The sequence below is a fragment of the Sodiomyces alkalinus genome (assembly GCF_003711515.1).
Source record: "Sodiomyces alkalinus F11 unplaced genomic scaffold SODALscaffold_8, whole genome shotgun sequence".
NCBI lineage: Eukaryota > Fungi > Ascomycota > Sordariomycetes > Glomerellales > Plectosphaerellaceae > Sodiomyces > Sodiomyces alkalinus.
Window position 1 is genome coordinate 163,591 of NW_021167086.1, and position 24,051 is coordinate 187,641.

Here is a 24,051-nt window from a genome sequence, read left to right on the forward strand (position 1 = left end):
AATTTGAACCCCGTGACCCCCCCTTCAGACGGTCTCGACTCTCGTCCTGGTGATCCATCCACTCTGAACCCCCCACTGTTCTTATGCCAACCTCTCTGTCTCTTTGCCGCAAACTTCGGATGCTGCCGCGCCTACAGAATGGCGAATGGCACTTTGTAAGTTGTAAGTTGTACACAAACACTCCGTTCGAAGTAGGTACTTCGCACACCAAACCAACCCTTGTGGATCTTTACCTGCTCAATTGCTCGAGTTTCGCACGTTATTTGTCTGGCATGGGCTTATTTTTGCCTCGTATACGAAACCCTTCCTTGAACCTCTCACTGCCCCATGACCCCCCTTTTTCACTTTAACGTCTCCTACTGACACCCAATAACCAGAACCGATCCCACACCCAGTATCGCATGTGAATTCAGGATTCATATGACGTCAGCCAAGTCAAGGCTCATCGTCGAAGTATTCGTGCTTCACACTTCGTACGAAGTGCATCCATATATATCAGTATCAACCCACCGTCTTATTAAACTCCAACTTAATTAACGACAGGACCTGATTCTCAACTCGATGTATGCATGTTAAGATTTATAATCAAGGTGCAAGTATGTATATACGAATAATCGCGGAGAGACGACAACTCTCTGAGAGGCTGAGATAACACAGAACTTGAAAGGACTTAGAAAGGAAACAACAAGAACGAACAGCACCTTGCAACTTACAGGCAATCAGAACTCCAACAGACCCTAGGTAAATCGATCACACTTACTCTATATAGTATCTCAACTTCTCAAGACCATCCGGGTAACAGGTTTACCGTCTCTAGTCCGAGGAGACATGCACCAAATCGTATCACTCTTCATATCTGTCATCTGACCTCATATCCTTATCAGAACCCAAGCATTGTGTTTATAATTGTGTAGTTTTGGTATTTCAAGGACGGAAATAAATGCTAACATGCACTCTAGTAAGGCTGACCATGTTAGCAACTTCCTATGAAAACAATATGAGTAGAGGAACTGAGCATACCTAAGTTCTAACCGGAGCCCTGCGATCAAGTTATGGTGCAATTCGTCGTTATATCTCAGTGTGATCGCGAGCAGTACTTAGACTAATCCGAATTGAAGTCATCTCAAACTTCATCCGTAATACCTGTAAATCATCAGCAAAACGACGTTTGCTGAGTAAGTCACCGACACCCATGACCTCTGTCTACAACTTGATCTGTAGTGCCACCTTTCGCATCGCATTGGCCAGTCTTGCACCAGCTCCCGCGAGCATCCCGTTGCACTGATGGCCATATGTGCCCAGACTTCGCCGGAATGCTGCAGTCCCCCCGTTCCGTCCAGTTTGACTTGGGATCAGGTCTTGTCCCACCCCCTTCCTCATCACAGAGTGTCATAAAACCATGAGGGTCTTTACGCCTGGAAGAGGAAACGGATGTTCTGGTACTCACAAGTTTGGCTTGTGCGTGACCTCCCTGTCAGCGGCAAGGGCCCTCGGCTCCTGCGTCCTGGGACACAAGAGCGTAATGGAATGTTGAATGTTCCAGCGGGCCGCCTGCCTGGATCCGTCGGGAACAAAGGGCCACCCCGAGGGAACAACTGGACCGCTCGGAGTGAGTCGCTTATATAAGTGGCTCTTGACTTTTGGCCCCATCGCACCAGGCCGACACTCCTATCCCCGAGCCCGGAAGAGTTCCAATAGGCCCTTGCCTCCGCTCGTGGCGGCTCATGCGGGATAGTGCTATCTGCCTTAACGGTGCGATGGCGCGATGGTGGGTATGAGAATTGGGGCTGAGATTTCAAGGCAGGACTCGCGAGGGGTATGGTTGTGCGGTGTGCCAGGCAAGATGCCCCCGTAATCACGACGAGTAGAGAAAAGGGGTGACTTACCGAGTTATTTTGACGAGCAACTTGAGCCAGATGAAGGTAGATCGGAGCTTGTGTTACATACTGTGTTCGATATGAGAGGCCCCTAAGCTGTCGGAGAAGAATGTCAGCGGCAACAGGCACTGGATGGCTTGGATGGAGAAAGTTGAGCGGTTTTGAGGCTTCGTAAATAGAAGTGGGAGGGAGGGCGATACGGGCGTGGAAGATATGTGTGGCTTATGAGAGTGGGAGAAGAGATCCGTTGGAAGAGGAGGACAAAAATAATTAGGAGAACAGAAAAGTGAAGGCAGGTTGGGAAATAGGAAGGGAAGGAAAGAACTTTTGTGATGGACATGGTCCATGGAGGGGAGTGTCTGAGAGATATTGCGCCTACCTTAGGGTAAGGGAAGGAAAGAAAACAAAGGAACGAAGGATGAGCATAAGGTACCTAAGGTAGCCACAGTATAAGGTACTCTAACCATTCTTGCCCGTCTTTTTTGACGTATCTGGAAACAGATTGATTGCAATGGTAGTCTAGGAATTAGGAGAATCGAGGGGGGAGAGACTTACGCTGGCTTGACTAAAGAACGTTGAGTCGACTGTTTAAAGCGCTGGTACGCCTAAAACGACCTTAGAAAATGGAGGCAAGTTGCTCTGCTCAAATTCCCGTGTCGTTGGGTCGAGGAGGAAGACAGTCAAGTGCGCTCTCAATAACAAACTTCGATGATGTGGATAGTGGGAGTAGAGGCGTAAGGTAGAGAGAGAGAGAGAGAGAGAGAGAGAGAGAGGAGGAGGATAATGTTAGGTGGAAAATTTTGAAGAAGGGAAAAACGAAGAAGAACAATTAGGAGGAGAGGGTAAGCTTTATAGTGAGAGGGCATGGCTGCCTGGAAAAGGCAGACGCAGAGAATACCGCTGGGTAGGTGCCACATGGTCGTGCCTTCCGACAAAGAGACGCAGTACAGACACCACAGGAGTCTCCGTGACAAAACCGACGGAGTATCTTACCTTGGTATTTTGCAGTACAATTACCAGACTCACACGTACCTTACTACCAAGATCAAGTGACGCACTGTGCCACTTTCTGTAAATTACGATATCTCATGTCTGGCGTTATACTGTCGGGAATGGAAACGAAGTGACAATACCTTACATAGCCGGTTATATGAGCTGATAGGTAAATGTTATGTTCCAAAGCGGATTGATCGACAATATACTTTTTCGAGTTGAGGATAAGTGCTAGAGTGGGATTGCTCGTAATTGACTTCGGTGAGAGTGTTGATGTCCCCCATGGTGTTTTGGCTCACCGAACACACCGAGCATAGATGGTGTACTTTTTTCGGTGAACCCACTTTTTCTTTTCTTCCCCTTCGTCGGACCTCGACAGTTTCAGTGATCTGGGAGGTTTCCACGACACCACTCTCCAACTCCTTTCACACAACAATCAGCGCATATCTTCCAAGATGGCGACGGCAGACCAGGAACTTCCATTCATAAGGAATCTCGCATCCAGCGGTATGTTTACGACTCTTGTCACCGGACCATTTCCATCCCGAAAAGCAAGACCAAAAAAAAAGAGGGAACAAAAAAAAAAGGCATCCTAGCTAACAACTCTCTCAATACATTCAGACAAGCGCCTGCGCTCCCAAGCCCTGACCTCCCTCCAAACCTTCCTGACCGCCCAAAGGGCGCTCGACCGCCTCACGGCCCTCAAGCTCTGGAAAGGCCTCTTCTTCGCCCTCTGGATGTGCGACAAGCCGATCCCGCAACAGAACCTCTGCGCCGAGCTCGCCGACCTCTACACCTCTCTCCCTGCGCACAGGAAGAAGGACAAGCGGAATGACAACGGTACAGAAGCAACAGGCGGCGGCGGCTTGGTGTCGATATGGTTCGCCGCGGCGTGGGAGGTGCTCGCGACCCACTGGACCGAGATCGACGTGCTGCGGATGGACAAGTTCCTCCTCCTGACGAGGCGCGTTTTCGCGGCGCAGCTGCGGTGGGTGCGCGACGCGGCGTGGGACGAGGGGAGGCAGGGGTCCGTCGTTGACGTGTTGAAGGCTTGGCCGTTTGAGAGCGAGGGGGATGTGGCGAGGGTGCCGCTCGGTTTAAGGCTTCACGCGCTTGATATCTGGGTGGACGAGATGGAGAGGTTGGGCATGTTGGGGGAGGATGAGGGAGACCAGGCGGAGGGGGAGGAGGAACGACAGCGAGAGGGGGATGCGATTGCGGTGCGCTTTGCGGAGAAGATGCGGAGGCAGCTGATTGAGCCTCTGACGTCTTGTCCGGTCAAGCCGGTGAGGAAGAGCGCAGGGGAGCAGCTGGAGGACGACAGGCTGCCCTGGGTTCGGAGGAAGCAAGCCGATGATGGCGAGGCGGCGGAAGAAGATGATGAGTGGGGTGGTATCGAGGATTGATGGGCTCGCAGGCGGCCTGTCTCTGCATGCATTTACAGGGCGCTGGGGCGTTAGGTTAGATTCCGGGGGTGTTTTCAGTGTTTTCAGTGTTTTTGATCACTGCTCCCCCTCGAGCCAATCCGGCTCTTTCTAGAAAAGTTTGATTCATCCCTTTTTAAAAAGAAAAGTCCGTGTGCATTCCCAGGCCCCTCTCGCTTGTTTGTTCAGTCAATGGTCTTACTAGTAGAGACTATTTAATTAACATGAGCTCGCTGATGCCCCATGGCATTCATTTTCGCAAGGGAAAACAGTCGGCTGATAATACCCAATCACCGCTACCAAGAATCTATAATACAAAAAAAAAAAAAAAAGTCTATGTACATCCGCTGGGTCTAGGCTTGGGCTCTGGGTATCGTAACAAAATCATTGAAGCTCCTTCCAGCCCTTCGGCCCGGAGGCCTCGTACACCCCGTTTTTGGAATACACCTTGCCCAAGCGAGGGTGGACCTCGATCTGTATGGGTCCGAAGGGGATGCTCTCTCCGTCTACGCTGATGTAGCCGCTGTCTTGGCGGCGGGGGGTGACGCGCAGGGCGTGCAACTTGCGATAGGTGACTTTCGGGTTGCCGAAGAAGCCGCCCTCGTCGGCGACGGCGCCCATGAGGTCGACGACTGTCATGAAGGAGAGGTCGCTGTCGACGGTGACCAAGTCGAAGCACCCGTCGGTGGGATGGGAAGCGGGGAAGAAATTGGCGTCAGGGGCAAGATATGCCATCTGCAATAGCCTCGGTCAGTTACAAGGAAATCCCCCAGTCATTGAGTAGACAGGGCAAAAAAGGAAAAAAAAGAAAGCAAAAAGAAGAAAAAAGAAGAAAAAGAAGAAGAAAAAGAAGAAAAAATAGAAGAAGAAATAGAAGAAGAAATAGAAGAAGAAATAGAAAAAGAAGAAAAAACCGAGGATCACCCACCTTCCCGGAATACAACGTCCCCATGTTATCGTATTTCAAAGTCTCCCAGCCGTCACCGAGTTTGTCATTGACAGTACCATACCGCAAGGGGGGCAAGCCACCGTCCTGCAGCTTGTCCTCGCTTGTTTGTTCCTGTTTCAACGCCACGGTACCGTCCATGTGGGCCTTGTAGTGCGACCTGATCTCATCCAGGTCATCCATGGCGACGCGGAAGGCGAGGTCGCAGGGGTAGGACTTTTTCTTAAAAACCCTCGTCAGGAAGCCGTGCTGGAAGCGGAGGGCGCCCATCCAGCGCAGGTGTTCGGTGGCGAGGTCGGCCTCGGCCATGATGCCGAGGGTCTGGCTGAGGAAGCTGAGCTTCCGCTCGTTGTCGCCGTAGGTGATGCTCATGAGGTCGATCGGGGTGTCGACGCCCTTGATGACGGCCAGGGCGGCCTCGGACGGGTGGTGCGAGCCGCACAGGTTGCAGGCCATGGCGTTCCCCGAGCCGCAGGGGATCTGGCAGACGGCGACGGACCGCAGCGCCGCAGCGGCGTCCGGGCGCGCGCCCAGCCCGTTGAAGATCTCGTAGGGCAGGCCGTCGCCCGAGCAGGCGACGATGGCGTCCCATTGGTCGAGGTCTTTCAGATCCCGCACCGTGTCGACGGCCTCGCCCGGGCGGGTGGTCTGTTGCACGTGCAGGGTCATGCGGGCGGCGCGGAAGAGGGGCTCGACGTCGCGTTCCCACTTGGCCATGGCGCCGCCGGGGCCGGCGTGCGGGTTCACCAGCACTTTCGCCCTCTTCCGGGCCTTGGCCGCGCCGTAGGCCCTCGCCAGCAGGGCGTGTATCCAAGCCTCGACCTCGGCGGCGTCGGTGACGGAGGCGTCGGCTATGATGGTGGCAGGACGGAGCCGGTGGTGGGATCGGGGGAGGGGCTCGGCGTAGGTGATCTCGACGTTCTGGCCATTGCGCTCGGCCCAGAGGACGTTGTACAGCGGGACGATCTTGTTGGAGGACCACTCCGGGAGGGACAGGCCGCAGACGCGGGTCGGCTTGGTAGGGCGGGTAGGGTCTCGCTCGAGGATCAAGGCGCCCCCTTGCAGGGTCAGACACTGGGAGCGGTTGACGTTGATGGAGAGCTCGCGGCCATTGTCGGGCTGGCTTGGGGGGAGAGCTTCGGAGCTGGAGGTGGAAACGGTCTTGGCCGCAGCCCCCGATTCGGCCACCATGTTTGTTTGTCGTTGGTCGTGGCGTCGTGGTCCTTTGACGCAAGGGATGGTCTTTGTTGACTTGACCGTGGTCGTGGCACTCGCGTAGGTACGTGTACGAATTGGTTTCCAATTGCACGGTTGATGAGAGGTAGAGGATATGTTCTGTTCGATACTAAGATGTATGTAGATGTACTTCCAAATGACATGCAGTAGGCTTCACGAACAGGGGGAGGGAGACCAACGGGCGAGTTCGACGACCCACCGACGATCTTGGGGGGTGTGGGGCTGAAATAACGAAGTGGGGAGTTGGATTCGAGGGTGGAATAATAAAGATCCTGTTCCGATCACTGATGAATGAGTCCCTTTTGTAAGGTACACTAAGGTATAGGTAGTGTAAATCCCGGAGACCAGACGACCCTGAAGTAGAAGCTTCGTACTTCAAGTTCTAGCCTGGTAGATAGCGTGACATGAGGTACAGAGGACTAAGGTATGAAGACGCTACCGGTTCTGGAGAACTGAGGTACCACCAGCCAGGAAAGTTTATCTTGGAGCATCGTCACCTACGAACCGTCAACTGCTGTGGGCAAACCCAAACGTCTCAAGAACAACTCTATCGACAAGAGTATCCTTCGCGTCAAAGATATTCGTGCGTTCATGTGCATTTTCACAAGCCAATGGCATAGGATAAGCTCACCTCGCCCTTAACCGTGCCTGTCCAGTACCATCTAGTACCATCTAGTACTATTAGGCCTGGAACGGCCGACGATAGGGTGGAGTCTAGCCTCTCGTCTCCCTCCCGTTTTGTGCTTCTTCTTTTTTATTTGGTCGTCCCTGGTTGCCGATAAGCCAGCAGAACTTTACTTTATATCGGGCACGACTTCCAAGTTGGACAACGTCGAGTTGCTTTTACCTCATGCCTTCACCGCCGCGATTGTCGGGGTAGCTGTATGTACGTCGCGTCGTGTATGCCTACCTTAGGTAGGTACCTAGGTAAGAAGTATGTGAGTACTACGAAATATTTCCCGTCCGCGAACGATAAAGACCCCTGTCCGTTTTGTGGTCTTCTGACTGCTTGCCTGATTGGAAGTTCTACGAAGCCGATAGAAGTCCAATTCACTCGGTTGGAGTCGAAGTATAACGTACTTTGTAGAACGGCACAAGAAATGGGGGTCGGCCTGTACGGATACTGACTTGTTGTATCTGTACCTTACGCTATACCGGTACCTCCTTCTGTTTTCTTGACCCGTAGCCGCCCGTACCTGAACCAAGTACCATCCTTGGACGTCCCTGTTGCACCCTTTGTTCCTGGTACCTTTAGGGCTCTAACTACTTTCTCGATAGTGGAGGTACAGTGGACGGCAAGGGGGACGTCATCCCACGCACAATCAAGACTTTTGCGACTTGGAGACTTTGACTCACCTCCCTCACCTCCTTCTTCACCTTCTTCACCTTCTCGCCTCCTGAGCTTCATCTCTGCATCCTCGTCCATCTCCCCTCTCCCACCTCGTCTCTCTCCATGATCGTCCTCCATCCCATCTTTGTGACCGTCCCCCCACTCAAACACCTCCTCTTCATTCAATTGCCTTTACTTCGGTTTACCCAGTTTCATTTTGCTTTAATATACAACTAGATAACCCGCGAGGGTGCTGCACTTTAGTATCTGGACCTTGCTTCGTTCCCTTTTCCCTTTCCCTTTTCCGACCCTTCGAGTGCTCTTTTACTTCCCTTCCGCCTTATCAAGCTTCTCGTCTTCTCCATAATCTATTACATTCACCTCTCCTCCCCCCCTTTCCCTGGTGCCTTGACCGGCACACCATGCCTGTCATTGATACCACCAAAGACTTGGCTGCTCTCTTCCAGAGCCAAGCCAAGGCTACCCCCGATGCCGTCGCACTCGAAGATGAGACGCGGTCTCTGACTTACGCCGAACTAGACCGTGAGACGGCGGCCCTAGCTCTTCGCCTTCGTCGTCAGCACCGCGTTGGCCGAGATGTCCTTGTCGGTGTGCTCATGGGCCGGAGCGCCGACTACGTGATTGCGTCCCTGGCCGCCCTGAGAGCCGGCGGCGCTTTTCTTGTTCTGGAGCTGGCCTATCCGCCTGGCCTCCTCCGTGATGTGGTCGATGATGCGAACCCCGCCGTGGTTATCACCCACAAGGCATACGCTGCCAAGATCGAATCAGATGTCCCCGTCATTGCCATCGACGAGGTGGATGATCGCCCTCGTGTCGACGACGCCGCCCAACTCCCTCCTCTCCCCGCTGAAGACGATCTCGACCGTCTCGCCTTCGTGTCGTACTCTTCCGGCACCACCGGCCAACCCAAGGGCATCGCCAACCCCCACAGAGCCCCCGTGCGGTCGTACGACCTCCGCTTCGCCGTCAGTGACCTCCAACCGGGCGACAGGGTGGCCTGCAACGTCTTCTTCGTCTGGGAGATGCTTCGCCCGCTCCTCCGTGGAGCCACTGTCGTCGCCGTCCCGGATCTGATCAGCTACGACCCTGCCGGCTTGGTCGGCATGTTGGCGTCCCGCTGCATCACCGACACCCTCATGACCCCTACGCTCCTGGCCACCGTCCTCTCTCGTCATCCCGAGCTGGCCGACCGCCTGCCGGACCTGCGGTCTCTCTGGCTCAACGGAGAGGTTGTCACCACAGAACTCTGCCGCCGCGCCCTGAAGGCCCTCCCCAACACGCGCCTGCTCAACCTCTACAGCGCGAGCGAGACCCACGACGTTGCCGCCGGTGATGTCCGGACCTTTGTCGACTACAACACTCCCGTCTGCCCCGTGGGCCCTCTCTTGGACCCTGAGTATGTCTACATCCTGGACGAATCCGGCAATCCGGTCGAAGGCCATGCCAGCGGGGAGATGTGGGTCGGCGGACATCTTTTGGCGCGCGGCTATCTCAACCTGCCCGAGCAGACCGCCAAGGCCTTCCACCCGGATCCCTTCGACAAAAAGACGGAAGGGGCTCGGATGTACAGGACGGGAGACATGGCGCGTATCCTGCCGTCGGGTCTCCTGGAGATCACCGGCCGCGTAGGGGGTATGATCAAGACGCGCGGCTATACCGTGCAGCCCAGTGCCGTGGAGCACGCCGTCGTCAAACACCTGGCGGTGCGTGATTGCGCCGTGACGTCCCACGGCGACGGGTTGGAAAGACAGCTGGTCGCCTACGTGGTCCGCGACAAGGACGACGAGCGGAACAGAGCCGATCTTGCCATCGATGAGTCCGGGTACAGCCCGGCCGCCCGACGCGCCCTTGCGGCCCATCTGGCGCCTTACATGATCCCGACGCTGTGGGTCGAGGTGCCCCAACTCCCCACGCATGACGTCTCTGGCAAGGTCGACCTCAAAGCCCTTCCGCCGCCTCCGATGCCGAAGGGCCAGGTCGGAAAAGGAAATGGCGGCAGGAGGAGGGACATGAGCATCACCATCGACACGATCCGGAAGCTGTGGGCGGCTTCCCTCAAGATGCCGGCCAGCGCCATCAAGGACGAGCACGGTTTCTTCGACATTGGCGGCCACTCCCTGGTGCTGGCCAACCTAGCCAACCGCTTCTCCAAGGAGTTTGGATTTCCCGTGCCTCTGGCGCCTCTGGCTGGCGACCCGACGCTTCAGGGTCACTTGAACGCCGTCTGTGCAGCCCGCGACGGCCACACGGCGGCCGTGCAGGCCGACTTGCCTGCCGTGCTGCGGGCCGACTGCGACCTTCCGGAGGACATTCGGCCCAAGAGCGAGGGGCAGGCAATGCGTCGACTGGACGAGGCAGACACTGTTCTCCTGACAGGTGCCACGGGCTACCTGGGCGCTTTCCTCCTCAAGTCTCTGATGGACAGCACATCGGCCCACATCATCTGCCTGGTGCGCTTCACCGAACCGACGGACGACTCGCGACCGGCCGGCATGGCCCGCATCCGGAAGAACTTGGTGGACCTGTCCCTCTGGGACGACGGCATGCTGGACCGGATGGAGATCTTGCCCGGCAACCTCGGGCGCAAGCGGCTCGGACTCTCGTCGGAGACATACAGCGACATCGCCTCCCGTGTGGACGTGATCATCCACGCCGCCGCCACGGTGAACCTAGTGTACCCCTACGCGGCGCTGAGGAGCCCCAACGTCGGGGGCACGAGGGAGATCTTGCGGCTGGCGTCCCAGAGCGGGGCCACGCTCCACCACGTGTCGACGAACGGCGTACTGACGCCGTCTGTGACGGGTTGGCCGGAGGATGCCATGGTCGACATCGACGACGTGCCGGAGAAACTGCTCGACGGGTACGGCCAGACGAAGTGGGTGGCCGAGAAACTTGTGCTCGAGGCGGGCCGTCGGGGGATGCCGGTCAAGGTGTACCGGCCGGGCACGATCAGCGGGCACAGCGTGACGGGATCGACGAACACGTACGACTTGCTGAACGCGCTCATCGTCGAGTCGCTGCATCTCGGCCAGGCGCCCCAGATCGAGGACTGGTATGCGGAGATGACGCCGGCCGATTTCGTCAGCACGGCCATGGTCACCCTGGCGAACCACGTCGACGACGGGCAGCTGGTGTACCACCTGGGAGACCCCCGCCCGGTGCCGGCCAGCAAGGTTTTCGATTATCTCGAGGAGCTCGGCTACCCGACCGGACGGCTGCCGTGGGACGAGTGGGTGGCGCTCTGGAACAAGGAGAGGGGCTGGGGCAAGACGGGGGGCGACGAAAACGAGCCGTTCACCCTGGACATCCTCCGCGGCGGCATGCCGACGGCAGAGGCGCTCCGGTCGGTGGTCGTTCTGAAAGACGACGCCACCAAGGCGGCGCTGGCGCAGTACGGGGTCCACCGGCCCGAGATCGACGGCAACCTGCTCGCGACGTACACCCGGCATTTTTTCGCGCGGGGCTGGCTGTCGAAGGCGCCGACTCGGCGACCTCAGACCAGCAACGGCGTCGTCGTCGCCGCCTCTAGGCCCGGTCGCAGGGGGCGCTTGGCCGGTAAAGTGGCGGTGGTAACGGGTGCATCTTCCGGGATCGGGGCGGCCGTGGCAGAGGGCCTGGCGAGGGAAGGGGCGCACGTGGCGCTCGCGGCACGACGCACGGAAGCGCTCGAAAAGACCAAGCGCAAGCTGGGCCGCTACGGGGTCAAGGTCCTCGTGCACAAGACGGACGTGACGGACAAGTCGCAGGTGGAGGCCCTGATGCGGGCGACGGCGGAAACACTGGGCCCGATCGACGTCCTGGCGAGCTGCGCCGGGGTGATGTACTTCACGATGATGACCAACAACCACACGGACGAGTGGGAGCGCACGGTGGACGTGAACTGCAAGGGCCTGCTGCACTGCCTGGCGGCGACGGTGCCGGGGATGGTGGCGCGCGGGCGGGGCCACGTGGTGGCCATCTCGTCGGACGCGGGGCGCAAGGTGTTCCCCGGGCTGGGGGTGTATTCGGCGAGCAAGTTCTTCGTGGAGGCGACGCTGCAGAGCTTGCGGCTGGAGACGGCGGGGACGGGGCTGCGGGTGACGTCTGTCCAGCCGGGGAACACGGCGACGGAGCTGCTGGGCTTGTCGACGGACCCGGAGGCGATCAAGAAGTATGGGGAGCCGACGGGGGCGAAGGTGCTGGAGGCGGAGGAGGTGGCTTCTGCGATTTTGTATGCGGTGTGTCAGCCGGAGCATGTGGCGGTGAATGAGGTGCTTATTGAGCCGAGGGATGAGCCGATCTGATGTTTGCGCTTTCATTTGGTATGGGGGTATGTGGCATGAGGGATACGAGGTAGACAGACCTTGTGAAGCAAGGCTATGGGACATGATTCTCCGACCAAGACGATAGACGAGGAAAAGAAATATAGACAGAAAACGGACGAAAATAAGATGATGTATGTTTCTGCTGGCATTGTATGGATGAAGTCCTATTCAAAGTGAAAACGAAAACAATGATACGAGTCTTCTGAGAAGCGTCAAGATACCACACAGACTTATATAGACTGGCCTGAACACTCTCCACCCCGCCACCTACGGCCAACGAACCAAATATCTTAAAAAACCTTAGAACAGTCGGAGCAACAGCCGAGTTCCTGTCTGACGAAGTCAGTTTCGATTCCTAATCATCCTTCGCCGAGACATTCCATCAAATCCATCATCATCACTTACATGGCGTGAAAATTCTTAATGGTGAGGTTGGTTGTTCTCTTCCAAGACTTCTTCGCACATTTCTCCTGAGGTTACAGCATAATAGGTCTTGCAATTCTCGGCCGCACCGTCCCGTATTGAGATTAGAAAACCGTACTCATGGGATAGGAAAGGAAATTAGTAACGGCAGGCTGCAAATACTTACCCTGATGGGAAGTTCAGTGGGCGTCGGCTCAGCGGGAGTCTCTTCACTGGACGTCGGCGATTCTGGTGCAGACATGTGGGGTATTGGCAGATGCTGTCGCCGATAGACCGGGACATGCGATTGCAAGCCGGTCCGAGAACGGGATTCCCTTTGGAGAAGATATCGCGTATTAGAGATTATGTTGTCATTTTAATGTGGAAAGAGAGAGAAGACGACAAAAGAAATGTAACTAGAGAAGGAAGAAAAAACGGGAATAGGGGGTGGGAGGAATAGGGGTAAAAAGGGGAGGGGAATTCAAGGGGAACAAAAAAAAAGGCAGAAGAAGAAGAAACAAACACCGCTCACATGTATAAAGCTGCACCATGGTGATATTATTACCAGCAGCAATGCCCTGGCGGGTGTCATTCTCCTGGACAGTGTACGTCTTGCACTGGTTCATAATGCATATCTTCTCGCCAGCTGTTGGAATAGGGGTTGCCAGCTATAAACTGGAATGGCTTGATGATGCAGTTGCCACACATGTCGAGAGAGACCGTGGGTGTGGCTAATTCTGTATGTCAGAACTTCGGAGCCCTTCAATTTGCAACTACATGCCATACGTGATGAATCATGGGAGGGTTTGTTTTTCTTACGAGAAGCAGAGCCACCACCAAGGCCTCCACACAGCTAGCCGATAGACTGTCGGAGGGGAGAGCATTGGGGGAGATATACTGCCAGGAAGCCGCACTAGCTGGGCTGGCCGCAATGGCCAGATTTAAAAGAATAAACGACCAACGCATGGTACATGTAGCTGCAAAACTTGGAGGCAAGAAGAAGATCGTATGAAGTAAACACATGCATCCAGAGGGCAAAGCCGCAATGGCGGAGAGGGCCGGAAGAAAGCACGAACATAAAAGGAATTGAATCTTTAGGGAGTGCTTTAACCAGTACAAACGGTGAAATGAACGGATGCTCCGAGAGATGGACGTTGCGTCGATGTCATGTCAGCACTTAGGGATAGAGGTAGAACATAGCCACTTCCGGTCCGTGGATATCGGCCGATCGGCAGAGCAGAGGCCGCAGGGCTACGTATGGATATGAGACGTCGTACTTCGACGGTCTCTTAGAGGCTTGGAGTTCTGTCTGATGTTAATCGTTTAGGCCGCGAGTATCGAGTACCGAGTACTTCGTGCTTTGTACTCCGTACTCCGTGCTCCGGCCCGTCGCCGCCACCGGCCTCGGGCCCACCGCGGCACTACCCGTTCGGCATTCGGCTCTTAGCCCCACCCCGTGTAACGCTATGCCACGCCGCGCCCCGCTTTATTTCCGACCTCCTTCGATCGCCCGCCCTAAAAGGGGAGGACCGGGCTCTTCTATTAGTCCTTTAAAAAATAAGCTTATGCAGGGCGCTTACTACGACTGTGGTCTATGGATAAAGGTTGCCTGATCGTCCTGTATGATGTATGCGGAGGCTGTGAGTCTGTGACTGCTGGTGCCTTGGTGAAGATGATAAGATCTCCTGTGACGACAGTCGGAGGACAGAGTATCTATATGCTCCTTAGATCTGCACTCCAAGTCAGCCCGACTTCTATGCTCGTCATTGATCAGCGCGCGATTACCGGCCTCCGGGAAGCTAGTAGAATGGCAATTGAACTTGTTTGGGCTCTCCATGAGATATACATTCCTTTGTAACTGGAAGATCAGTGCGCCTTGTCACACAGAGCAGAGTCGGCAGACGAATGATTGACCTTGTTCTATTGGCGAGAGGATATGTCCAGTGGCTTTACAAGGAGGTACACGATTCAGCGCCTACATGCGAAAGAAAAGGTTAAGATGTGATAAAATCCTGACCTTTACGTAAAACGTACTTACTGAACCGTGAACTGCACAGCCTTGAACAAGTCAGGATGCAACGATGATAATCCAACTTCGTATGTGGTACTTTGTATGGCGAGCTCGTAGCAGGGGCAACTTACAAGGGTCAAGACCTTGTGGAGTTGTGCTTCCCGTCATAGTCCCTATTCCCATGCCGTATAAAAAAGGGATTCTTCTGTCACAGGACCTTGTAATGGTGAATTGGACGAGGGCCCAACCCAAAGACCCATTAGGAGTCAGGGCCTCTCGTCTACTCCCCCAAGACTTACAACACCTATCATTGTATATCCAACCCTAATTCTGAGCCGCCATTTTGCCCTCTTGACTCTTGGCTGTGTCTGCAGCCTGCCCAGCCATGAGGCTCAAAAATCTCATCTTCTCCTTGCTAGCCCTCCAGGCTGCACCTGGTCTAGGCCGGCACGCAGCCCCTGGAGCCGGAGTTTGAGTATGGCGTCTCCCTGAACGGGCATCGGTCCGCCCACATCAAGCCTACCATCACGTTCGGTATTGATTGGAGTGATAAATTTGTCTGAAAATTGTCTCTCTGGATTCCTGCGCCGTGAATCTAGTTGCCGATGGACATGTTACCTTCCATGCCGAAGCCGAGACAGGGAGCAGTGGGAGCAGTTTCTGCTATGGCGCCGATGCCGGGGCGGATCTCTATGCCACTATTGATGCGCCTGAAATGTTTGACTGGACCACGCCCGAGTCTCCCCACATGATTATACCCTCTGAGGACGTAACCCTCTTCCCCAGTTCGGCCGGAGAGGCCTGCTCTACCTCGGGAAACAGGAAGTTGTTCCGCCGAGATGGAGATGTTATGGATGATGATCTTGCTGGAAGCAGCGTCAACGGTTACAATACGCCCTCTTCTTCTTCTTCTTCTTCTTCTTCTTCTTCTTCTTCTTCTTCTTCTTCGTCGTCGTCGTCGTCGTCGTCGTCGTCGTCGTCGTCGTCGTCGTCCAGGAAGACTTTGTCACGCCGTAACCCATCCAAGCGGTCTGTCAAGTACGGTCCCCTGATACCGCAAATCGACGGCCTCGTGTGCCTCGGCGAGGTCGAGGTGGACGACATCCCCTCATGCGAGGCATGCGAAAGTGGTGGTGACGACGTCAATGACGTCGACGACGCGGCTCTACGGAAAAGGGATGATGAGACTTGTTGGCTCGACCCCTATCGTTTGGGCGAGGAGACATGTCCTGCGGATGATGACGATTCCGGCGACGCTCGCCGAAGTCTGGAGCCGCGGGTAAATAAGAAACCCATCAACTGGCAGCACGGTGGGCAAACCTATGAGCTGGCTCTCCCTCCTTACAAGTCCTGCGGAACGGCTGTGGGCGTCGCCGCGTCTCGGCCCTTCAACGTTGGTTTGGGTACCCGGCCAAGGAGTCCGACGGGTGTGAAGCCGTGTTGAATAAACTCACTAGAAAGCAGATCGATCCTAGTCTCTTTGCCAGTAAACTCGTCACCCTCGATCAAGTGCTCCTGGCTCTTTGCTCTTCTCTCTTCTCAAGGCCGCGCTGGAAGGCACAGCCGTCAAAGTCCCGTGGTACGTGACACGTCTGGATTGACCATGTAAAAGACCCAGGAGGATAAAGGAGGCAAGCTGAGCTCGTCATCTGGCCTCTTCCACGACATGAGGGCCGACCTGTCGGTGTGGTCTTTGAAGGGGACGTTGGATCGTTTCTTATGGTCGTACGGACTACGGTACAACGGTGTTTGTATCTTGGTCACGTGGTGTTGTTAGTCAGGGGTTCGGAAGCAAAGAACATTGTTCCGGCCCTGAGTACGAAGTACTTATTTGGATTAGCACCAAGCATCAACCAATCAGAGGCTAGTACGCTACCATTTTGAACCAATTATATCAAAATGTCGGGGACTTTTTCGTCAAATAAAGTACCTTACGTGGTACCCGGTTTGACTCATCCAAGGTACTTCCAAAAAGAGTCACTGAACCTCGATCCCCGAAGCCGGAGTGCGAAAGAGTACCTACGGAGTGCGTACTCCGACTCCGTCACGTTCCTCACCTCAACTCCTCAACTCCAACATCTTACCTGAGATTGAGGCTTGGGTATAAACAAGCCAACTACTCGGATTTTTGTTCTCCAACTTCTTTTTTATCCCTTTATTTTTCTTTTCCCTCCTTGGGCCCTCTGCCAGTTATCCGGGCAGGTCTCCCGGAAGCAAGCAAACTACTCAAGTCTCACCCGGGTCGTCACCCCTCCCCTCAACCTCGACCTCACGACTGCTTCACGGTTCACCCATCGCCATGGCATCCTCACAACCCCCCGCGACCTCCCCAGGCCCCAGCAACCCCCCCGAACTCCCCCCAACCCCAGCCATGGCCGACCTCAAACCCCTCCTCAAGAAACTCTGGCCCATCCCCGCCGGCGGCAGCCAAGTCACCGCCGACGAGATCGCCGAAGCCATCTCCCACTTCTTCACCAACCAGGTCTCGACCGCCCAGGCCGCCTCCCTCCTCATCGCCCTGCACTTCACCAACCTCGACCGCAACGCCGACGTCATGGCCGCCTCGGCCGCCGCCATGCGCCGCGCCGCCGCCCAGGTCGACATCCCCTCCCTCCGCGCCGTCGTCTCCGCCAAGCGCCTCGCCGCCGGCGACTACCGCGGCGGGCTCTGCGACATCGTCGGCACGGGCGGCGACTCGCACAACACCTTCAACATCTCCACCACCGCCTCCGTCGTCGCCTCCGCCTGCCTCGTCGTCAGCAAGCACGGCAACAAGGCTTCGACCTCCAAGAGCGGCTCCGCCGACCTGGTCGCCCACATGCGGCCCGTCGCCCCCGTCCTCGCCGCCGTCGCCCCCCGCAGCCTGAGCCGCGTCTACGCCGCCACCAACTACGCCTTCCTGTTCGCCCCCGTCTTCCACCCGGGCATGCGCTTCGTGGCCCCGCTGCGCAGGGAACTCCCCTGGCGGACCATCTTCAACCTGCTCGGCCCCCTGGCGAGCCCGGTCGAGGACGCCCTCGAGGCGCGCGTCATCGGCGTCGCGCGCCGCGAGCTGGGCCCCGTCTTCGCCCGCGCCCTCGCCGTCGCCGGGTGTCGTAAAGCCCTCGTCGTGTGCGGCGAGGAGGAGCTGGACGAGGTGAGCTGCGCGGGGCCCACCCTCTGCTGGCGCCTGCGCGAGTCGGGCCACCATGACCAAACGGTCGTGGGTGCGGGGGAGGCGGCGCCGGGGGTCGTGACGGAGCATTTCAAGGTTCGCCCTGCGGATTTCGGCCTCTCGGTCCACCCGCTCGATACGGTGTCGCCCGGCAAGGAACCGTCGGAAAATGCGGACATTCTGAAGCGCATTCTTGGTGGCGAACTCCCCGATGATGACCCCATTTTGGAGTTTGTTCTCATGAACACCGCTGCGTTGTTTGTTGCTTCGGGTATTTGCGAGGCTGACTCGAGCGCCATGGGTCCCGGTGATGATGGGAACGTTATTACTGAGCGAGGACCTGGCGGCGAGAGGTGGAAGGAGGGCGTGCGGAGGGCGCGCTGGGCCATCAAGAGCGGCGAGGCTTGGAGACAGTGGGAGGCTTTTGTCCAGGTTACGAATGATATTGGCGGTGTTTTGCCTTGACCTTTGCATGAACAGAATGAGAGGCTCTCTTGGAGATGACACGAGTTGATGCTGAATGCGATGTTCATAATAGGATAAAAACAAAAAGAAAAAAGAAAAAGAAAAGAAAAGAAAACACAAATGAAGGACGGGGTTTTTTTTCTACCTCTATGTATCCCTAAGCCACCAGAGCTCCAGCTCCCCCCTATCATAATCTCCACCACCGCCACTGGCTTTGCAGGCTTGTTTCGGGTTGCCTGTCCCTACAGCGTCCCTATAGCGGCACCACAACATGAAACTGTTTCTAGCTTCGATGGGTCCATGTTGACCGGAATAACCGGGCTGACCACGGCCCTCTTGCTCCCGTAAGAGCTACATAAACACCGCCGATCTGAACCGTGCTCCGATGAACCGTCTCCGTAAAGGCGTTACTGGTGACCGAGCCTGCCTACCTTAGGAAAAGATGGTAACTTGCGGCCATCGTCCCGTCGCCAATGCCCTGAAGGTGTCCACCTCTTTGCTCTTCCACGTCTTCAGCACCTCCAGGATCTCCCCCGCCTGTTCGAATGTCACCTTTTCGCCCTTCACCAGCGCGACCAGCTCCTTTTCGACCTTGCTCGGGTCCTCGCCGAGCACCTTGCGCGCCTTGACGGCCGACACCACATGCGGCGGGCTCTCCTTGTGTGCCTCGAGGAACTCCTGGTTGTACTGGCCCGCGGTGTTGTCCGCCGGAACGGCCTTGAACTCCGACTTGATGAGGTCCTGCACCTTGGGCGGCAGCGTGGCCAAGACGGGGTCGATGGTGTGCTTGAATTCGATGACGCGCTCGTGGACCTTGGGGTTGGATGCATCCAGGGCGATGGCGGCATTCAGGCAACCCAGAGCAAGAACATACTTCTCTGGGGGTTTGTTAGTAAGAAAGAAGGGAGGGAAAACGGAGGGGAAAAATGGAAAAATGAAAAAAATGAAAAAAGGGGGGGGGGAGGAAGGGGGGGGAGGAAGGGGGGGGAACACTCACTCCGCCGTATGTACACATCAAAACCCGCCAACTGCGCATGTATATTCTTGGGACTGAACTGCAGCAGATGGGAAACGTATTTCATAGCCGTCGAAAGAGGTTCGGCATCAAGGAGCTTCAACCCCGCAACGTCGTCGATCTGCCGGTTCGCCCCGTCCTTGGCGCCCTTGTTGGGATCCTTCTTCGCCGCCCGCTCGGCCGCCTCGCGCTCCAGCTTCTGCTTCTCCTTGGCCGCCTTCTTCGCCGCCTTCTTGCGCTCCGCCGCGTCCTCGCCATTCGTCACGTCCCCGTTGGCCCGCGCCGCCGCCGCCCGGTCGTCCCGCTTCACGTACAGGGCCACGGCGTCGAGGGCGGCCCGCGAGTAGAAGGGGTGCTCCCGAATCCGGTCCTCCCACCGCAGCATGTCGATGTAGGCGCGGATGAAGCCCTTGCGGAGGGAGAAGGCGTGGAAGTCGAACTGGTCCTCCACCCAGGTGTCGAAGATGTTGGACACCAGCTCGAAGCGCCGCAGCGCCGGCCCTTCTTCGCCCCGCCGGGCAAAGGCCTCGCCGTCCTCGGTCAGGTACCAGACGGCCTGCATGTCGACTAAGTCCATGAAGGGTCCGCCGATGGTCTCAGCCCTCGTAAAGTGGCCCATCATCTTGAGGGCCTCCTCGTTCTTGTTGTTCCGCAGGAGGTACTTGGCGGCCTTGGTGCAGATGTACCTGTCCCTGGTGTCGAGGGTGCGGGCGCGCTCCATCCACTCGGACGCCTTGTCGAGGTTGCCCTTGTGCTTCCATATCCTCGCCTTGGTCATGTGGAACTCGACGCTCTGGGGGACCTTCTCGATGGCCATGTCGACGTAGTGCATGGCCTTGTCGAGGTGGCGGCTGAGATGGTAGTTGTAATGCTGGGCTAGGTAGTAGAGGGCTGCTGGCTGGCCCTTGGTTCCGTCGCCGTTGGTCGCATCTGCGCTGTCGTTGTGCGATGAGATGTACTCTTCTGCCAGTGTGGCCAGCGTCTCTTTTTTGAACGAGTCGGAATAGAGGTGCTTCAAGTTGGCAAAGGTCGAGGGGACGCCCTTGTTCAGCATGAGGGTGAGGTACTCCTTGGCCGCTTGTACAAAGTCATTGCCTGTGGTCCTAGTTAGCACGAGAAGCGACTGCATTGATCGCAGGGCCTGGAAAAGACCATACCAGAAAGAAAGTTGAGAGGTAGACGACGAGGGGCATCAGCACGTGGGTACTTCTCAGCATACTCGTCGTAAATCTTCTTCCTCTCCTCCGCCGAACCCAACTCCACGACGGCCTCCAACAGGTCGTAGTACTCGGGATGCTCCGGGTTCCGGTTCAACAGGGCCCTGTACACGGCAGCAGCCTCCTCGTTCCTGCGCAGCTTGGTCAAATACTCGGCGCGCCTCTCCAGCACGGCAAGACGGTCGAGGTTCGACCGGGCGGCGGAGTCGAGGTGGTCCAGGGCCCTCTGGTAGTCGCCCTGCTCGGCGACGAGGCGGTTCTTGTACATGACAATCTCGGCGTGCTCAATGTCGCGACTTGAGGGCGTCGTCTTCAGGGTGCTCTCGTAGGTGTCGAGGACCTTCTCGGCGGTGGCGCGGTCGTCGTTGAGGTGGTGGGCGACGGCGAGGGCGGTCCAGTTCTGGATCAGCTGGGAGCGGGCCTGCAGCATGGTGATGCGGCTCTGCACGTAGCCGGGGTAGTCGCGGGTCTGCATCTGCAGGAGGGCCAGGTCGCGCAGGATCTGGGCCGAGTCCGGGTCGATCTGGAGGGCCTGCTTGTAGGCCTTGATGGCGTCGTCGTACTTCTTCACGGCGCGCCACAGGAGCCCGTAGACGTGCCAGCATATGGACGACTTCATGTCGTTCATCAGCGCGACTTTCCCGAGGGCGAAGGCTTCGTCGGTCTTGCCTTGGGCGTTGAGAATGAGGGCCTTCATGGCGGTGGTGTCGCCGTGTTTGGGGTGCTTCTTGAGGATGATGTCTGCATTCTTGAGCCCGCGCTTGTATTGCTTGTCGTCATAGTTTCGGACCACCGTCCGGAAGAGGGCGGCCTCTTTTGGAGGAAGAGGTTGCGGCATGATGTCGGTAATGGGTAGCTGGCGGAGACTGTGGCTATGTGCTTCCGAAGCAGTTCAGGGAGGGATTACGTAGAGTCGATGGCGATAGCGATATGGGGAGACCTCAAGCTCCGTTCTAGCCAGGGTTCTAGACGTTAGAAGGCGTGGGTCGTGTTTGGAAGAGTAGTTAAGTGGTGATCAGGGGCTAAAGAATAAAATGGACTCACATGCAAAGTCTTCATGCGCTGGGAGGACCGCGGGGTCGGCGAGGGGGGGGGAGGGGGACGGAATGGATGAAATGGAGGAAAAGGAAAAGACTCAATTCCTAGAAAATAGAAACAAAAGTCTGCTTCTGTCTGCCACTTGGGGTTAGCGGCAGTATGGGCAATCTTGATATAATTCGGATCTGAGAAAAACACCACGTAGTCAGACACAGGAAGTGACTGTGGGTGCACCCAGGTTTGTGGTTTGGTGCGAAAAGGGAAAATGAGAAAATGGGAAAATGGGCTTGGACAAACGAAGCTGGAGGTTTGATGGTTGATCATTGGCGGTACGGGTACGTACCAGAATGTGCCGGAGTACAAGTAAAAGTACCAATGTTAGGTAATACACGGAAACCTCGACTTCACCCCGCTCGAGTGCTGCCAGCTGTCATCACTTTGAACAGTCTGCATCTGCATCTCCGTGTCCAGCACTACAAAGTTGAAAAGGCCGCGCGACAGTACGAGTATAGAGAGAATAGAGAAAGAAATCGGGAATAAGGGGAGTCTAGATTCTATCCATGGCCAAATCGTCTGCCAGATTGTGCTGTTAGTGTTACATGTACAGTACATCCCTCGCATGAACCACGCTTCCCTCCCCTGCTGTAAGGTACCTTATTCTATCATACACACAAGTGAACGTCCCACGTATGGTCACCTCGTCGACGATGTTGCTGCCAATGCCAATGCCCCCGTTCGCCTCCTCCAGCCATGAAAAGCATCTTCCCACTTATCCAAAGGCTCACCGCAGCGCTGCCTCACCACATCCCACGTCCTAGACCGCACAATATTCTCAACCCCCTTCTCTTGCCTCAGCAGCAGGGCGAGCTGCTCGGTCCGCGGCTCCTTCGGCAAATACCGTCCCGAATACGGGTCCAGGCGCTCGTCGACAACGCGCTCCTGCTCCTTGGCCGCCTCGACCTGCCTCGCCGCGGCCTCCGGGTCGTCGGGATCGGGCGAGGTGGCGACCAAGCCGCAGTAATGGAGGACGTCGGCGCGGGCCTGCCACGACGGGAAGAGGACGGCGTCTTTGAAGTTCTGGCACGATGCGCGGTCGAGCTGCTGCGTGAACGAGCGCGGGGCCCGTTGGGACGTCGACGCCGGGTCGAACCCCTGCCGCGCCGGGTTCACGAGCGCGTTGAGGTTTTGGGTTATCGAGTCGTCGAGGCTGGACCGGGAGAGGCGGAGGAAGCCTGGGGCGTTGTGGCGACAAGGGTTAGGACGTGACTGAGGTTTTCGGAGACTAAGGAATGGGTCCCATGGATTGTGGGTTGCTCACCTCGTAATGTGCCTTCGGAGAAACAGAACTGCGGGGTCAAATGCGGTGGACTTGTCGGTTGCGCCATGATATCCCGGAGCCCACGGTTCGGTTGGGTTACAGTGCCAGCCGTCCGAGAAGCCGACTCCGATTGCCAGAGGATTCCCGCCAGTGTGATGAAGAAAGAGTCGAGTCCAAGAGACGTGCAAAGAATAATATTTATTTTGATTGTTATAGCTCCCGTTGTTGGGGTTGCTGTTCAGCCGTTTTCTTTATCGTCTTTCGCCTTTTGCTTTTCGCATCAATCAGGCCATCATAAAGAGGAGGCGGCAGTACAAAGCCGTCCTCTCAGAGCTACCTAATCTTGTCCCACTTAGAGCTTGGTCCAATGACGTCTTGTCGGATGACATAAGCAATACAACGTACGTGTACGTCGAGCTCAGATGGCAAAGCTATCGACTCGGGACCATATTTATTCCGAGAGACATTGCACTGCACGTGATGTGTTCGTGACCACCAACTTCCAACCTCAATCTCCCCTGTCTATCATTTTCCCTTTTTGATCCTGTTCCCCCCGTCTGCACTCGCCGTCGCCAGGGGTGCCTGCACGACACTCTAGACACGCAGGGGTCTGATGCCCTGCTACGGCCCCTGCTACGGCCCCTGCTATGCCGTCCCGGGTAATTTGCAAGATGATCGACTTCTTCGCGTATGAAGCAGGCACCGGGGTTGACCTGCTTCCTCGATTCCTCCATGCTCCCCAAGTTCCAACAGCACTCGCTCTCTTGTTGGTCCCTCTGTGTCACCCAATACCGAGTAATGATGTCCTACCTATACCCGGACCATGGCCCACACAAGGACCTCTTCCTCGCACAAACTACTTCCTGTCGCGGATTTATCTTCGTCCAACCTTTCTCGAGCGAACGCGCCAGGAAACCAATTCCTTCGGTAGACGATGGCGACGGCCGAGAAGGTGACCAATGACGACACTGTTCATCGCCATTCGGTTCTTGTAAATCTCATCAAGACATGTCGAGACCTAGCAAAAGACCTTGGTGCGCTGGCCAGCAGCCTAGACTCGGCACCTCTGACCCTTTCAGCTCTGGCCAAGGAATGCCGAACCGTTACCAGCGTGCTGAAAACCGTTTTAAGCTCTTCTGCTCGACCTACTCCCTGGCGATCCGGGACGCCTTATAGGCAGGGTACGCCGGCTGGGTTGGCTAGGCCGAAGGCGCATATGCAGCTTTCCAACTTCCAAGATGATTGATCGATGGAGGGTTAAGGGGTTAAGGTGTAGGGTGTCGATTTTGTTTTGGGGGCG

At 56.4% G+C, this 24,051-nt stretch overlaps 9 protein-coding genes across 9 annotated transcripts; 5 read left to right on the forward strand and 4 right to left on the reverse strand.

Annotated features, from left to right (window-relative positions):
- The first annotated feature begins 3,359 nt into the window (after positions 1-3,359).
- Positions 3,360-4,575, forward strand: SODALDRAFT_334908 (hypothetical protein). Its single transcript, XM_028612326.1, has one exon. It carries the CDS (start codon positions 3,608-3,610, stop codon positions 4,274-4,276), a length of 669 nt encoding a protein of 222 aa, XP_028464514.1. The 5' UTR covers positions 3,360-3,607; the 3' UTR covers positions 4,277-4,575.
- A 130-nt stretch (positions 4,576-4,705) lies between these two features.
- SODALDRAFT_241593 (sphingoid long chain base kinase) lies at positions 4,706-6,344 on the reverse strand (the record flags this gene model as incomplete). Its single annotated transcript, XM_028607373.1, has 2 exons — positions 4,706-5,029; positions 5,223-6,344. Coding segments are annotated over 2 exons (1,446 nt in total), but the record flags the coding sequence as incomplete, so codon positions are not given.
- Positions 6,345-7,862: 1,518 nt separating this feature from the next.
- Positions 7,863-12,169, forward strand: SODALDRAFT_334910 (AMP-binding enzyme). The gene has a single exon (XM_028612327.1). The coding sequence runs from the start codon at positions 8,229-8,231 to the stop codon at positions 12,108-12,110; it is 3,882 nt and encodes a 1,293-aa protein (XP_028464516.1). The 5' UTR covers positions 7,863-8,228; the 3' UTR covers positions 12,111-12,169.
- A 363-nt stretch (positions 12,170-12,532) lies between these two features.
- SODALDRAFT_361534 (hypothetical protein) lies at positions 12,533-14,712 on the reverse strand (the record flags this gene model as incomplete). The annotated part of the gene is made up of 13 exons (XM_028614380.1): positions 12,533-12,601; positions 12,721-12,782; positions 13,099-13,179; positions 13,285-13,306; positions 13,353-13,518; positions 13,655-13,671; positions 13,738-13,829; positions 13,900-13,954; positions 14,187-14,218; positions 14,286-14,408; positions 14,487-14,508; positions 14,572-14,591; positions 14,676-14,712. The coding sequence occupies 13 exons, from the start codon at positions 14,710-14,712 to the stop codon at positions 12,533-12,535; spliced, it is 798 nt and encodes a 265-aa protein (XP_028464517.1).
- Positions 14,713-14,877: 165 nt separating this feature from the next.
- SODALDRAFT_351982 (hypothetical protein) lies at positions 14,878-16,321 on the forward strand (the record flags this gene model as incomplete). Its single annotated transcript, XM_028613567.1, has 5 exons — positions 14,878-14,981; positions 15,144-15,854; positions 15,893-15,971; positions 16,009-16,123; positions 16,157-16,321. The coding sequence occupies exons 1-5, from the start codon at positions 14,930-14,932 to the stop codon at positions 16,319-16,321; spliced, it is 1,122 nt and encodes a 373-aa protein (XP_028464518.1). The 5' UTR covers positions 14,878-14,929.
- Positions 16,322-16,915: 594 nt separating this feature from the next.
- On the forward strand, positions 16,916-18,163 carry SODALDRAFT_340931 (anthranilate phosphoribosyltransferase; the record flags this gene model as incomplete). The annotated part of the gene is made up of 1 exon (XM_028613003.1): positions 16,916-18,163. The coding sequence occupies one exon, from the start codon at positions 16,916-16,918 to the stop codon at positions 18,161-18,163; it is 1,248 nt and encodes a 415-aa protein (XP_028464519.1).
- Positions 18,164-18,595: 432 nt separating this feature from the next.
- Positions 18,596-21,233, reverse strand: SODALDRAFT_281476 (N-terminal acetyltransferase A complex subunit nat1; the record flags this gene model as incomplete). Its single annotated transcript, XM_028608286.1, has 3 exons — positions 18,596-19,041; positions 19,161-20,273; positions 20,336-21,233. 3 exons carry the CDS (start codon positions 21,231-21,233, stop codon positions 18,596-18,598), a joined length of 2,457 nt encoding a protein of 818 aa, XP_028464520.1.
- Positions 21,234-21,902: 669 nt separating this feature from the next.
- SODALDRAFT_334913 (caffeine-induced death protein 2) lies at positions 21,903-23,043 on the reverse strand. The gene is made up of 2 exons (XM_028612328.1): positions 22,752-23,043; positions 21,903-22,665 (listed from the first exon to the last, which is right to left on the reverse strand). The coding sequence occupies exons 1-2, from the start codon at positions 22,816-22,818 to the stop codon at positions 22,127-22,129; spliced, it is 606 nt and encodes a 201-aa protein (XP_028464521.1). The 5' UTR covers positions 22,819-23,043; the 3' UTR covers positions 21,903-22,126.
- A 642-nt stretch (positions 23,044-23,685) lies between these two features.
- Positions 23,686-23,997, forward strand: SODALDRAFT_361537 (hypothetical protein; the record flags this gene model as incomplete). Its single annotated transcript, XM_028614381.1, has 1 exon — positions 23,686-23,997. The coding sequence occupies one exon, from the start codon at positions 23,686-23,688 to the stop codon at positions 23,995-23,997; it is 312 nt and encodes a 103-aa protein (XP_028464522.1).
- Between the last annotated feature and the right edge of the window lie 54 nt (positions 23,998-24,051).